General features: G+C 40.5%; 1 protein-coding gene across 2 annotated transcripts in view; it reads left to right on the top strand.

Moving 5' to 3' along the window:
• The window catches only part of ccser1 (coiled-coil serine-rich protein 1), a 103,947-nt gene extending 93,560 nt beyond the window's left edge, over positions 1 to 10,387 (top strand). For both annotated transcript variants that reach the window (XM_063897629.1, XM_063897628.1), the window contains exon 11: positions 5,295 to 10,387. In XM_063897629.1, the coding sequence (XP_063753699.1) occupies positions 5,295 to 6,110 (816 nt within the window). In that variant the 3' untranslated portion in view covers positions 6,111 to 10,387. The remainder of the gene's footprint in view (positions 1 to 5,294) is intronic.
• The last annotated feature ends 4,062 nt before the right edge of the window (positions 10,388 to 14,449 follow it).

Genomic DNA, 14,449 nt, shown 5'->3' with positions numbered 1-14,449 from the left:
GTCTGGGATGTGACATCAAACCAGCTGGCAGTTTGCTGCAGTGTGGGCTGGATTGACAGCTGGAGCGACGTAAGCTCAACTTTCGGCCTCCATCTTTCTTCATCATCTCAGCTGCATCTCCTCCCCCACTGTCAACACCAAAAAAGAAAGAATAAAACTCCATCCCCCTCTTTCTCTCTCTCTGTGTATGGTCTCCAGACCGCAGTAGTGTACCATCAATCTTCCCAGCTGTCAGGCTCTGTTCAGTCTTTCCTGCCGTTGGCATTATGAAGCTCCAAGTTACGTAACGGAGAAACACTGAAGAAGGGACAAAAGAAAGGTGGTAGATTAAGTGAAAAATGATAGAAGAAGGGAGGTCAAAACAGCCCAAGAAACTAATAGAGAGACAAGGCAAACAAGAAGATGGATACAGGTGGAGAAGGACAATAGAACTAGTAGCTATGTGCTTGCTGGACTTCCTGAACTCACACTCGCAGTTTATTTTGACAAGGGTCCTAAACAGGTTGAAAGAGGTGAACCTGTATACTGCTCACATAATGTAGGTAACCACTGGAGTTCAAATAGCCATGTAGTTAAAAGCATTTATCTTTTTTTTTTTAATATATTTTTCGGGGGCTTTTTGCCTTTAATCGGATAGGACAGTGGAGAGTGACAGGAAAGTGGGAGAGAGAGTCGGGGTGGGATCCGGAAAGGACCACGGGTCGGGAATCGAACCCGGGTCGCCGGTATATGGTGCAGGTGCCCCAGCCAGTTGTGCCACGGCCGGGGCCAAAAGCTTTTATCTTCTAAGCATTTACTAAGAGGAAAGACATACTGAATTGCAAAGACTTAGTACACATCAGCAAATCGTCCAAACCTAATAAATGTACACAATTGGAAAGCATAACAAAGAGACAATGTGCATTTTAACAGCAATAATATTACCATGCTACATGATTCTTACTGTGAATCCATTTTCATATAGCACTAAGTTACATTTCACAGAAAATGTTGAGGCAGAAGTGAGATGGAGAGTGTGACAGCGCTTAGGAAATGGGAAGAGCCGTATAGGGAAATAGTGACGAGAGGCTGGGAATAGATAAGGGAGATAAGGATGGAATACTTCAACAAAGTCAAGATGGAGACAGGGAAGAGGAAGCAAGGATGCTGCTACAGGCGGTACAAGAGCCTTGCTTCCTATGGGGGTTGTGTACTGATGAAAACCTTCAAGTTCAAAGTAAAGGTATGCTATGGCCTTGAGACTCCAGACTCTGCAGTTTCACCCCTCGTTTGATTGTTTGTTGCAGGTTTATACTGCAAAGTGCCTTCAGTTGATGTGGGAGACTCTGCTGCAGAAACTTGTCTGTGAATATTTATCATACTTTCGGAGCAACAACCCAACGAGAGGATAGTTGAAGCATAGTGGGATTATTGAGTGTTTCTCAGCTTCTCTACCACTTCAACACAAACAGGTCTTGTTGCAAATGAGAACTTTTTTGTTTTGTGTCTTTCTCCTTTGAGTCTGGACCCTCGGTTTCTTACACTTTGATAATGTTCACTTTCTATCACACTGGACAAGTATGAATAAGACTGTCTGTTAACATAAAGGTAGACAGAATGATGTTGATGGTTTGGGCTCATACATCACAGTGGAAGATGTATTTGGTTAAAGTCTGAACAGGATTTTTAAGTACCATCTGTGTGGGTGTTCTGCACTGTTATTGTATCCACACCGAACACCCCGGCGTTTCACACTTTCAAAGAACGACAGGATTACTTTGTTCACAGAGTATGTGGGTGTCAAATAATATAAAGAATTCACATTTACAAACTTTTACCTCTTTAATGTCAATATAAAGCATTGGAAACTTTTGGGGTCCCATTGCCTTCATTAGGATAAGTTGTGTGGGTGCAGGGATACTGAGCCTTGCTGTGCAATTGTAGGTATACTTTGTGGTTACTTATGGCCTGAGATACACCTTACATCAGTCTTCTCTTTAATTAGTTTGTTTTAGTTTTTTTGTGGGGAAATAAGTCAGGAAATAAATTCTCCACTCTATCACATCACAGTATAAAAATAGACAGGCAATAGGAAGCGTTGTATTTTAGGGTCTTTTATGCAAACTTAGCCATTACCACATTGCTGTGTTCTTCACTGCCCAATAAAAACTAAGGTTGCAGAAGAGGGCCCCCTTAAATCACCATGATTTACATTTGTGTGTGTGTGTGTGTGTGTGTGTAGGAGACACTCCAGTGTTCGAGCACACATTGGCTGTTCTGTTACTGCAGAAGAGTCCGCCTGAGTGCCGCAGAGCATGTACTTGAGAAAGGACACCTGAGTTTGTAAATCAGAGTTGCTCCATTTCTCTCTTGGCTTCGCTGTCTGTTTTATTATAGTTAGCATCTTTATTTATCTCGGTTTTTAACTGTTTGTTAACTCCTCCCTTTCATTGTGCCTTTTCTCTCTGTTATCTGCACTTCTTGTGCACAAACGTCGCCCCAGCTTTACTCCAGATTCAAGTTCCGTTTGATGAATCTTTAACTTATTTATTTCCTTCAAACTTGGATCAACAATGCTCCTTTGATATGGACCATATGTTTCTATAAGCAACTCTTTGAACTCGGCCTGGTAATTATTCCTTTCAAAATAGTTAGCCAATTGGTATTATCGCCTTACCTTCTGCTGTTTTTCTCAAATGTCTGAGGATGGAAAACACTACAGAATATTTTGTATGATTAGAGATTTAGCCCTAATTAAGCCGATCTACATAAACCCATATCACCATGTTGATACACAACACCATAGCGTTTTTTTTTAACAGCACCACTATGTAGGAAATGTTGCCGGAATGGAAATTCTCACTCCTTTTAATTAGATCAAGCAATCTGTGAGAAGTCTTGTTGTGTTTATCCACCCTTTAGAGTCCATTAGAAACCACAGTGTTTGATGTTTTGGCGAAGCACTGATGGCTCTTTCTTGGACATGAAAGGACACAGAGATTGAGCTTTTAAAGTGTAGATTGTTTGGCTACAATTCAGATTTTTTAAAAACCATATCATGATGATATGGGGATGACAGGAACTGTCTCTGTGTTTTGTGGGTGAGCAAATACACACTTTAGAGACATGCAGTATTGCAACATTTTTTACAACAAATACAAAAATGTCAGCTTTGCTTTTACAAGTGGCCTACACATAATTATAAAGTTTAAACCGTTCTCTAACCCTAACCCTAATCATGCATACAATTTTCGGATACATATTTTCAAAGTAAGTTGACCCTGTTGAGCTGTTAGCCTTCTGTCCTTGTTTATCTATCATAATTATCTCACTCTGTATACTTTACCTCGTCAAACTAGATTAGAGCCCAACATAGTGGCAGCTGAATGCCTATGGAATCCTTTCATACTTTGAAATGCATAAAAAGCCAGTAATAGCACCTCACAGTAAGATATTAAAAGTCTACTGGTGTTCAGAACTCTGGAAACGTTCTCAAGCCATCGCACCAACAGATATTAGTGTAATTAGTACTACTCTCTTTTCACTTCAGGAAAATGACTAGTTTATTAAATATAATTTAGTCATCCAATTATGCATTAATGGTGTGTACCATGTGCAAAAGGGGTTTGATTATTTTATCTTATGAACCAACATGTACTCCAATTAAAGCTGATAGCTTTATTTGACATTTAATTTCCAGCAGTACAGAAAGTACTGATCTATATGTGCACCACAAAACACAAAAAGCCTCTAAGGTGTTAGTATGTGTTGCATCCTGTTATGTGGATTGAGGCCTGTAGCACAGACTAGAGGTGTCAAACAGACAGAAATAGGAGTCATGTGATATAGTCGACATGGCACAATTCAAGCAGCAAGTACAATACAATTACTGCTTCTCTGGTGTGTTGATGCAGGTCCACACTACGGAAATATGACAGTGGTATATGTTGACACAGTGTCAACTTGCAAAGGCGTGTGTGGCCTTTGATTGATACATGGTATTTCACCAAACGAACATTTGTGATAATTAAGACTTCCCCTCTTTAATTTAATTTCAGGTTGAAAGTAATATGATACTCAATAATTATGCTGTTTGCTACTTAATACACAAAAGCATTCAAGGGACAACTTTAACAAAGTGATAACATTAGTTTTAATTTGAGTGCATGAAAACATGATCCCATTCATACACAAACATTTAGTACATGGTTGTCTAAATAAATGCATGCATGTACTGTATGCACACACACATGCATATTGACACCCATGTTTCATTCAGCATGTGCACATACACAGCTACACACAGGCTCACCCATAAGCACACAATAAAACACACACAGCCACCGTGTTGGCAAATGTCAACTCAGCTTACTCTCCCATGAGGTTCAGTGTCAGATCAGATTGTGCTACTTTAGTGAACAATGGACACTTGGTCCCACGGGTTGCTTGGGGATGTGTGTGTGTGTGTGTGTGTGTGTGTGTGTGTGTGTGTGTGTGTGTGTGTGTGTGTGTGTGTGTGTGTGTGTGTGTGTGTGTGTGTGTGTGTGTGTGTGTGTGTGTGTGTGTGTGTGTGTGTGTGTGTGTGTGTGTGTGTGTGTGTGTGTGTGTTAGAGAGAGAGGAAAAGAGAATGAGGACCATGATGAGATATGTTGCATAAGGACATGCAGTGGACTGTGAAAGTGAACAGGTGGCTCCCGTTTCTGCCATCTAGCTTTATGTGCTATCTTCCCCAATGTGTGTGTGTGTGTGTGTGTGTCTATCTTAGTGTGCAAGGGACAGAGTGTCTATAGCTGTAAAAGCAGGGATTTTTGCATACCTTGAGTGCACATCTTCATTAAAAGCATTTGTTATACTGTCCTGTTTCTTAGTGTGTGTGTGTGTGTGTGTGTGTGTGTGTGTGTGTGTGTGTGTGTGTGTGTGTGTGTGTGTGTGTGTGTGTGTGTGTGTGTGTGTGTGTGTGTGTGTGTGTGTGTGTGTGTGTGTGTGTGTGTGTGTGTGTGTGTGTGTGTGTCTATGTGTGTTTATGTTCTTTCGTGAGCAGGGTTCCGGATGGTTTGGAAACAATTAGAACAAGCTGCAGGAGCCCATAGAGATCGTTCTCCAAATGTCACCTAATTAACAATCTATACTGAACACTGAACTGTTCTGTCTCATGCTGCCTTCCTGTCTGTCTGACTCTGCCTGTCTGTGTCTTTGCACGCTCTTCTTTTATTCAGTGGATAATCCATCAAATAGTCCCCAGTTCACTCTCACTGACAGACGGAAAGCAGAATAAATGGTTACGTTTCATTAACATGTTTTCTTCCTCCCTCAGATCTGTCATCCAGGCCGGTGGTCAGGACTCGGCAGCAGCCTGGCTTCAAGGGACCGAAGGGTAGTGCGGGGTGTGGGGGCAGCACTCGGAGGGGACCTCTGTAATCAGCACCCCCCACACCACTATCCACCTGTGCACGGCCGCCCTCCTGCGTCTGAGCGACACACTGCCAGGGAGGAGCGCCATTGCCTGGGGGTCTTGGCACAATCCGCTACCCGTAACCCTGCTCCCAATCTGGCTTCAGGCTCCTCCACTTCTGCAACGTCAGCCCAAGCTTCAATCACTACTCCTGCTCTGCTCCAAGCTTCACTCACTACTCCAGCTCAGCTCAAAGCTTCACATCCAGGCCTTAGTCCAAATCAATGCCCAGGCTTCGGCTCAGCGGCTGCTAATCACACCGCAATTCCATCTTTGTCCTCCAGGCAGCCAGAGGGGGTGTCCTCCTCTTCAGAGTCCATAACTCTTGGAGGTGGAGTGAGTCTGTCAGGTGGGGTTAGGAGAGGGGGAGGAGAACACCACCCCACGAGCCATATCCCTCGTGCATTCGGGTCCAGCGCGTCCTCAAGCCTCCACAGTCTTGCAAGCAGAGGGAGCCCCTCGCCAAGCATCTCATCCTCCATCCAGGCCTCCCCTCCAGCTTCTACTCCTTCGCCAGCCTCCTCTTCCTCTTCTTCCTCCTCCACCATGTTTACGGGTCGTTTAGGACAACCTCCGAGAGGCCCTCTGTCTCTGCATAGCTACAGCCGTAAAAATGTCTTCCTCCAACATTCCCTACAGACTGCCGAACTGCAAGCTCTGACGCAGAGAGACAGTTGAGGGTACACAAACATTTACACCATCCATATTAACTTGAACGACAAAATGTGTGTCTTTAGAGAAAAACTGCTGCTCCTTTGGTACCAGTTGCATATGTTTTAGTGTCCCGATTCCCCTTGAATCATGTACCACATGCGCTTACAATCATGCTTGTATCACAATCCAGACTTATCCTTTGCTGCCATTTGGTTCTTGGATTTGCTTGCTAAAATCATGCATATGGCACACACATACACAAACACATATCAAGCTGTGAGTATGTGAAAAAGGCACTCACCTGTCTATCACGACACCCACGTTGTGTCATTTCAACAGTTTAGATGTGCTTACGCCCACTGACACACAAAGTGCAGAGAGACGCACAACTTCATATCCATGCACTTAGACACCGATGTAGTCACACACACTTAGAAACACACACACACACACACGCACATGTGCGCACGCACACACGCACACACACACACACACACACACACACACACACACACACACACACACACACACACACACACACACACACACACACACACACACACACACACACATACAGACATCATTTGTGAAATCTTTGCTTCATAAACTGCAGATATAACAGGGTGTTAAAACTAAGTGCAGAGATGAGGTTCATTTTGGTGTTGTTAAAGGTTTTTTTTAATCCTTTTGTTTGATGATTTTTAAAAGTCTAACCATGTGCTGCTTAATGAATTATGGGACAGGTCTTACTTTGCCCTGTTAAGATTATACTCTCACATTGCCAAATCCTTTATCAGATCAACTTTTCATTCCTGGATGTCAGGTGACGGGAGGTCCAGAAGAAAATACATGTTTAGATGATCATCCAGATCCATGACCCTTATACTGCATGCTTTTTAAAATGTAAGGAGATTACAGGTGAGCATTTTGTACTGCAACAAAAGAGGGATATGGGTGACTTTTAAAGTCTTTTAATAACGATTAAGTATCAACTACTCAGTGTTTCACTAAGGAAATCAGACATGCCAAAACTTATGAAACAAGAGTGTTTTGAGAAGTAAATGTTTGATGCATTCATAACACATTAGAAGCACTTTTGGGTTAAAACTAGACCACTGTTTTTATTGAATCACAATATATGTCACATTTATATACTGTACAGGAGTCAGTGTATCTGCAATGTTAGATTAGTACAGTACTGACATGTAAAGCTTCCTTTTAAAATTAGATAGCAGCCATGTGAATCATTCGGCACTAACATATAACACTGAGTAGCACAAAGTAATTAGCACTGCGGAACATTACCTAACAAAATAAAAACACTTCAGGCAATGAGAAGGAGCAAAATTTGGCACAACCAGCATTATGTATTTTTTCTAAGGTTTTGTAATGAAGCCAGTCAATTCTTCTTCAGGACTGGGTATTGACTAGGGGTACCTGCTGGTGCTTTGCTAAATGACAGAATCCATACTAATTTTTAGAATAAAAACTGAATAAGGTTTCAAATAATGGCATTACAGTTAGCTGACATTCTGTATACAGAAGCAAGTGAAGGAAAACAATAGAAAGTTGTTTACTTGATCAAATAATGAAATAAATAATCAGATAAAGTGATTTTACCAACTATACCTTAAGAAAAAGCATCAGCACTGGGTTCCTGCTGATACCCAGTCCTTATATACCAGCCTTCTATTATCCTTGTCTCAGAATTGTTCTTTTCAAAAACTGACCTAAAGAGATAGCATTTGGTATAATTTGTTGGAATATGTTATTTTTGGACAGTATGACTCATAACTTTGAGTAAGATTCACATATATTATAACTGCCATGACCTGCTGAGTCGCATCATTATTTTCAATTTGGGAGCATGTGTCAACTTCAAAAATAAGATACCACCTTTTTTAGAAATGTGAACAACTGGGCAGCAAAACAACCTCTTCACTCTGCAACTCTTGAATATATTTCCTCCGCTGAACTGAGTAAACTGTCAAACAGCCCTTTTTTCCACTAGGTTTTGGGGTAAAAAAAAATCTAATAATGTCCACCGGGAGCTGGGAGGCTGCACAGCTGCTAAGTACAGGCCAGGAGTTCAGCGCTCCCAGCGTCTACAGAAAATGTTAGACTTTATAGAAGTTGTTGCCCTTGCCTGTCTCCAACAGCACCTGGCTGTAGGGAGGCTGTATAAAGTGTGTGTGTGTGTATGTGTGCGTGTGCGTGTGTGTTGAAATGCACACCTCATGACATGAGGCAAGGCCTGGTAGAGGGGAAGAAAAGCCCAAATGAAGACAGCTCTGCTCCCACTGGTGGAAACTACTACTCTCCCTCTGGTCTGCTTCACTTGCATACTATTACCTCTATTTTTTATTCTGTCTCTTCTATTTCTGTCTTTATTTCTTCAATTTCTTATTCCCCTTCAATATTTCCCTATATATTTCCCTTCTTCCATCCCCCAGCACCAAACTGTACTGCATGCAAACTCAGTCGCTCCTTTTGTTCCTGTCCTCTTACTAAATCGGTTATCTTTCTTTCCCCACTATCATGTCCCAGGTCTTTCCTTCCCTCCTTCTCTTTTCCCTGCTTAGTGTACTAACCCAGGGCTTGTACTGTATTGTTATAGAGTGTATCTGTAACAGACTCTGTGCAGTGGCTCTCAGTCCTGGGCATTGGGGCCTGATTTTCATTCCAGCTGTCTAATCAGGGAGTCATTTTACACCGGGTGAATGCAATTAACTACCTGGTAGTTTAGACAGCCAGCAGTAATGTGGCTCCAGAGGACTTGGACAGAGAGGCGCAGCTGTAATGGGGAACTAAACATTCCCTGGCCGTCTTGTTTACATGCGGAGGGTGACGATGCTGTGTTGCTGGCTGACCTCTTAAGAAATACTATTTAGATCCCTCGTCAATGCGTGCATCATAATGCTGTTGACACTGTGAAATGTCATAGGGGGGAGTTTGGCTCTGCTTGCACTGCCCACTCAGATTATAATTAAATGTTTGGGTTTTTTTCCTGTGTTTCCGACAGCGTTGCTCATTTTAGCTGTGTTCATATTGGGAATCCATACAATATATGATGATTATGAGACATTCTGAGATGGCATTTCAATTTGTCAATGAGGTCTTATTAAGACATTAATGCCTGTGTTAATTAATTAACTCATATTAAACTTCAACGCTGGGGAACAAGGGTCCCCAATCATGAAATGGGACACGTCAGAGACCTTAATTCTTCATTTCACATAGCAGCATGTTGTGCATTTAAAAACCTACATTTTCATTTTTTGGGAAGTTATTTATTGTTTTTTGCCTTACTTGTATTTATTGCCATAGAATCAGTTTCCTTCTTGGCACCTACAGATTAAAATTGGTCATGAAATGACAATTATAATAATCATGATGTTATTATCATTTTAAAGAATCACATATATACTGTCCTAGCTTTTTACGTGCTTACTGTAATTAAGTTTATTTTTTCTTTACAAATTGCTGTAATAATGAAATTGAGCTGTAGAATTGTACATAATTATTATAACTGTTCACTGTTCATCAACACAAATGTTTCATGCTAAATGACACTTAATAATAGCGTCCAAAATCAGTACACTGTTTGTTGGCACTTAACAGCCTGAAATAAAAAAAGGACATTTGTTTTTGTTGACTAATGTCAAATGCTGTTAGAAGTCTGAGCTCCTAACAAAGTGCTTCTGGCGAAAAATAATAAAAAATTAATCTTATCAAATTAATATATTTAATAGTAAACTAAGACCCTACGCTCAATTTTTCATGTAAAGGCCAGTTGTGTTGGGTCCCTGGTTTACCTTTTACCCTCTTTGAACAAAAAAAACAGCCTTTGCATTATGACTATTGTTGCTTCAGGTTTCTTTGAAAGACATGACTCTGTGTCAGAAATGATGATAATTGATGATAATCTATTAAAGCTGCTTTTTCAGTTCAGGCTGAAGTCTGCGTATAAGTATATAAAACTGTCGGGTACATTTATACTGTAAGCCTCTGACCGGCTAGCCTATACTGTAAATGCATTTGGGGTAATCCATGTAGGTAGAGGAATCGAAGAGTCTGTCTTCATTTAGCAGATTTTTTCCACTTCCTAATGAGCAGTTTGTGTAGAATTGTTTGATGGGCGTATTAAGGTCTAAAGCATTGCAGTGTGTGTTTACCCAAAGTGTTTTCTCTTTACTTTGCCAGTTGTCACTCACTGTTCACATGAATAATGTTTTATCAAAAGATTTCGTCCTCGTCTCTTTATTGTTGATATTTGATACAAATAAATTACTGGAAACCTTTTTGGAGATTATGATTTGATTATTGATATTCCACCACCTTTCATTAAAAAATAAGGTGTGTCTATAAAATGACAAGGACACTTTGAAGCAATGGAAATGAATGACGGATTTTGCAACCACCAAAAGAAGCAGTGAATAATAAAGCGGTGGGTCTATGGGACTAAGGCTTCATCTCTCAGGCTGGGTAGATTTCACTGCACAGATCTCTAAAGAAAAGAATGAATGAAATCAAAGAGTAAAAGTAGAACATACAACAAAGCGATGAATAAAGAATCTTAAGGGCCATCAATCTAAAAGACTGAGGGAAAACTTTTCCAGCTACATCATTTGAGTTGACTCTAAGAGGTTGTGCACAGCAGCGTGTGCAGACGGAGGTAATTTTACCTCATTTGACATTAGCCTCCAACCTATTGTAGTACATTTTCATTTGGCAGAGGCCATAAAGTATGTAAATGTTTAGAAAATCAATTACATTAGAATGAGTTTCTATGCATACTTATATGTGTGGGGTGTAGACTTTGACTGTTTACGCCCAAGGGAGAACCTGTGCATGCTTCTCATTTCTGGAGTCACTCATTTATCTTTGTTGGGGTGACAACTTTCTGACTAGCACACACAGACACACTAGATTAGAAGACATCACATTGACAATAACTTGCTGTAATTTATACGACTGAAGGTCGACACATCAGTAAGCACACTGATTAACAGAGCTTTGAAGTCCACAGAGATCAAGGAACAGACAATGCCTGTATTTATTCTGTTGATGAGCCCTCACTGCAACTGTAAAATCAGCACATTTGGGGATTGTTATGCTGTCCAAAAAGTCTAGTAGTTAAACATAACATTGTTTTGTTGAGCAGGAGCAAATTATTTATATGATCAAAGTATTATAGATAATTGTTCCAGTCATAAAGTAAGAATGGCACATGTACAGTATCATAGTTCCAGCCTGTCAAATATTAGGATATTTGCTATTTTATTACATTTCAAATTCAATATTTTAGTTTAGGTTGATGATCAGACAAAATGCAAAACTTACAGGCATAACTTTGTATTTTGGTAGTATTAAGCTGGCTTCACAAGATTTTACTGAACAGTTTCAATTTATCTTTAATCGTATAACTGTGGAAGAAAACCAGATTGAAGGGAAAATCGAGTAGCAATCTGCAAAAATGTTGTACCATATACTTTTCTAAGTACATGGGGTAACACAAACGAAGTTGGAGAATAATGTAACTAAAGTGTTACTTTTACAGTTAAAACATGCTTAAACTTTCGAATATTCTCAACCGTTTTGGTTTGGTTTCAGGATAAACGATAAAGTGAATGGATTTCAGTGATACATAATTTAATCACATTCTGATTCCCAATGTTATGCCTCTTTTCATTTTATCCTTAACTGTGAAGCTTTTTGCAAAACCTTTTTCAATGTGAGGGCAATTGACTATTCATCAACAATCATCCCTCTGACATTAATGAAGATTGAGACCTCACGCATTTCACAAGTCATTGCTCATTGTTCGAGCGAAACGACGGCTACCCTGGAGCGGTGCAATTATTGACAGGTGATTAGGGGCGTTTTAGAATCTAGAGCGTGCTGGATGACGGAGTGTAAGGCGGGCTCGTGCACGTTAGTTCCTAGAGTTTTGGCAACCGGCCCCAAGTGCTTTGGCGTCCGCTTATTAGTAACGAAGATCATCTTACTTCAGGAGTGTCAGAAACGCCAGGAACAACTTTTGGCACCATGAAACCAAATACATTTAGCAACGTCATTAAAATAAAACAGCACATGCATGTACGCTGAATGCCAGCTACCGCGTTTGTGTGAACTACCTAGTATCCAGCAGCAACATAGAGTGCAAAATATGTTAAACAAGCACAGCAGCTAGCTTCTGGAAGCTTTACGTTGGCCACCATTGATACGAAACTGGACCTGTACCCGGCTGGAAAAAGAATACATTGTTGGAATAGTTCTCTACACATGGACATGAGAAAGTTGGACACTTTGCTTGAAAGCCAGCGGAGTCTTCTGGGCTTAAGGACCTCAAGACCGGCGGAGAAACTGGACACACTGACAACATGAAGGCCCCCCACATACCGGTAAGTGAGGCAGGCCACCCCCTTCCCCATCCAACTTTCTTTGTGGCCTACTTGAAGGCTACATGGCCAACGATGTGTATGAGTATAACGCAACTTTATTCTTGGTTGTATAGTTGTATTGCTTAACGTGTACCACCATGTTCAGGACAGCATTTTTCAATTGTTTAGTCAGCGACTCAGGGAAGGCATTGCAGGAAGAGCACTTTGCAGGACTGCCTCCATAATGCCAGGGAGATATCATGAACTGGGCCAGAAACTTGGGACTAAAAAGTAATTTATTAGATACACCTGTTACGTTTATCTAATGACAAGTCCAGATATTACATCCAGATGTTACTGGTTGCTTGTTGGAAATTTTGGTTTTAAATCGTGCTCCAGCATGACATTTGATATAGGTTTCTAAAATGATTATTACTAGGCACATGCATGGCAGACTATCTTTTGAAGAAATGTTACATGTCAATAATTATTGAGAGATTCATAAAAGGTATTGAATGTGTATTGCTTTATTTATACACATTCATTTATTTATTTCAATTTGAAACAACATTCATATGTAACATTATACTTAGGTTGGAAAACAAACAAATATGTTTGTGTATTGTGAGAAGACATAAGAACAATGAAGATATATTTCTGGAAATTGCCTTTGCATTTCAAAACCATGAAATATTTAAGGTATAATATGCAGCATTTCTCAACAGTGTATCGTGTGTCCCCCTCAGCCTGTGGGGTTGAATGCAGAGTCCCTGCATTTTCTATTTTGTTCTTATTTTCCTGATTCACAACTAATCTGTGAATCAAAAAAGAGCCTTTTGACCAAACATAAGTGCTTAACCCATCAGCCAATTGGCAGGGTGTGCAGCCTGCTCTTAATTCTAGGTTGTAAAATATCGCCAATTTCTAAACATACATCCTTTAACTTCTACAGTATAGTACATACAAAGAGCAGAACACTGCTTGTTACATTGCTGGGTATCTTTATCTGCATCAGTGTTTCCCTGGCATCTCTCTCCTCTGCTGAAAGAAGAGTTGCTGTATGTTGGAAGCTGAAATACACACCCACACAGAGCAGACAAGCCACACAGCAGGATAAAATGTGGCTTCGGGGACATTATTTAAAAATATGGCACCTTCCCGCAGGGTGTAGCAGAAATGTGTTTTAGTTGTGCTTTCGGATGTAACCACAATCCGAAAAAATTACGTTTTATTTCATTGATTCACTGGATTGTTCTTGCTAGAGTCCCATCCTCTCTTCATTCACACTCCGGCTTGCTGGACCACTACTGTTCTCCCTTATTGAGCCAGGGAGGACCACTAGCTTTGATTGCTGCTATAAAAAAAAAAAAGGACCAACAATGCTACAAATTATACCTTTACCTAGTCATGTCTTGTGCTGTTCTCCTAACGTCTTTCCTCCTAGACAGATCAATAACAGTTTTTGAAGCGCTGCCAGACCACTCTGTCAGGCTGTCGCTGTTAGCTGCTGACTTAGTGTGCTGTGACAGACACACTTCCTTTATGTCTGCGAGCTTGGAGTGAAGGGGTGAGGGAGCTAGCTGGGCGTTGTTTTTGTTTGCGTTTGTTTGTGTGTCTGTGTGTATGTTTCTGTGTGTGCACTCTCAATTACTTGCCAATTGAGCCAACTATACTATACTCAATTTAAGTTTGTATTTAAACCATTTTTGTCAGTGACACCTGATCATTGATGCCTCTAGCTTTATAGTCTGCACTTGTATCATAGCCATCTTTTTCTGTCACTATGCAATTTGTCAAAATCAGTGTGGATGTGTTGGATCTATTTCAATTTGTCCCCATCTGTCTCTTGCTTGCTCTTCTTCCCTCATCCATCTTCCTGTAATTTCTCTCTATTTTCTCTCTCTGATATTCTTTTTGTGCAATTCACTCCTGTTGTTGCCCTTACTGTCCAAAGCAAATCTTGTTATAATACTGGATGGA

The sequence above is a fragment of the Eleginops maclovinus genome, chromosome 12 (genome assembly GCF_036324505.1).
Source record: "Eleginops maclovinus isolate JMC-PN-2008 ecotype Puerto Natales chromosome 12, JC_Emac_rtc_rv5, whole genome shotgun sequence".
Taxonomy (NCBI): domain Eukaryota; kingdom Metazoa; phylum Chordata; class Actinopteri; order Perciformes; family Eleginopidae; genus Eleginops; species Eleginops maclovinus.
The sequence above is the reverse complement of the archived record's forward strand: the minus strand, read 5'-3'. Positions and strand labels throughout refer to the sequence as shown.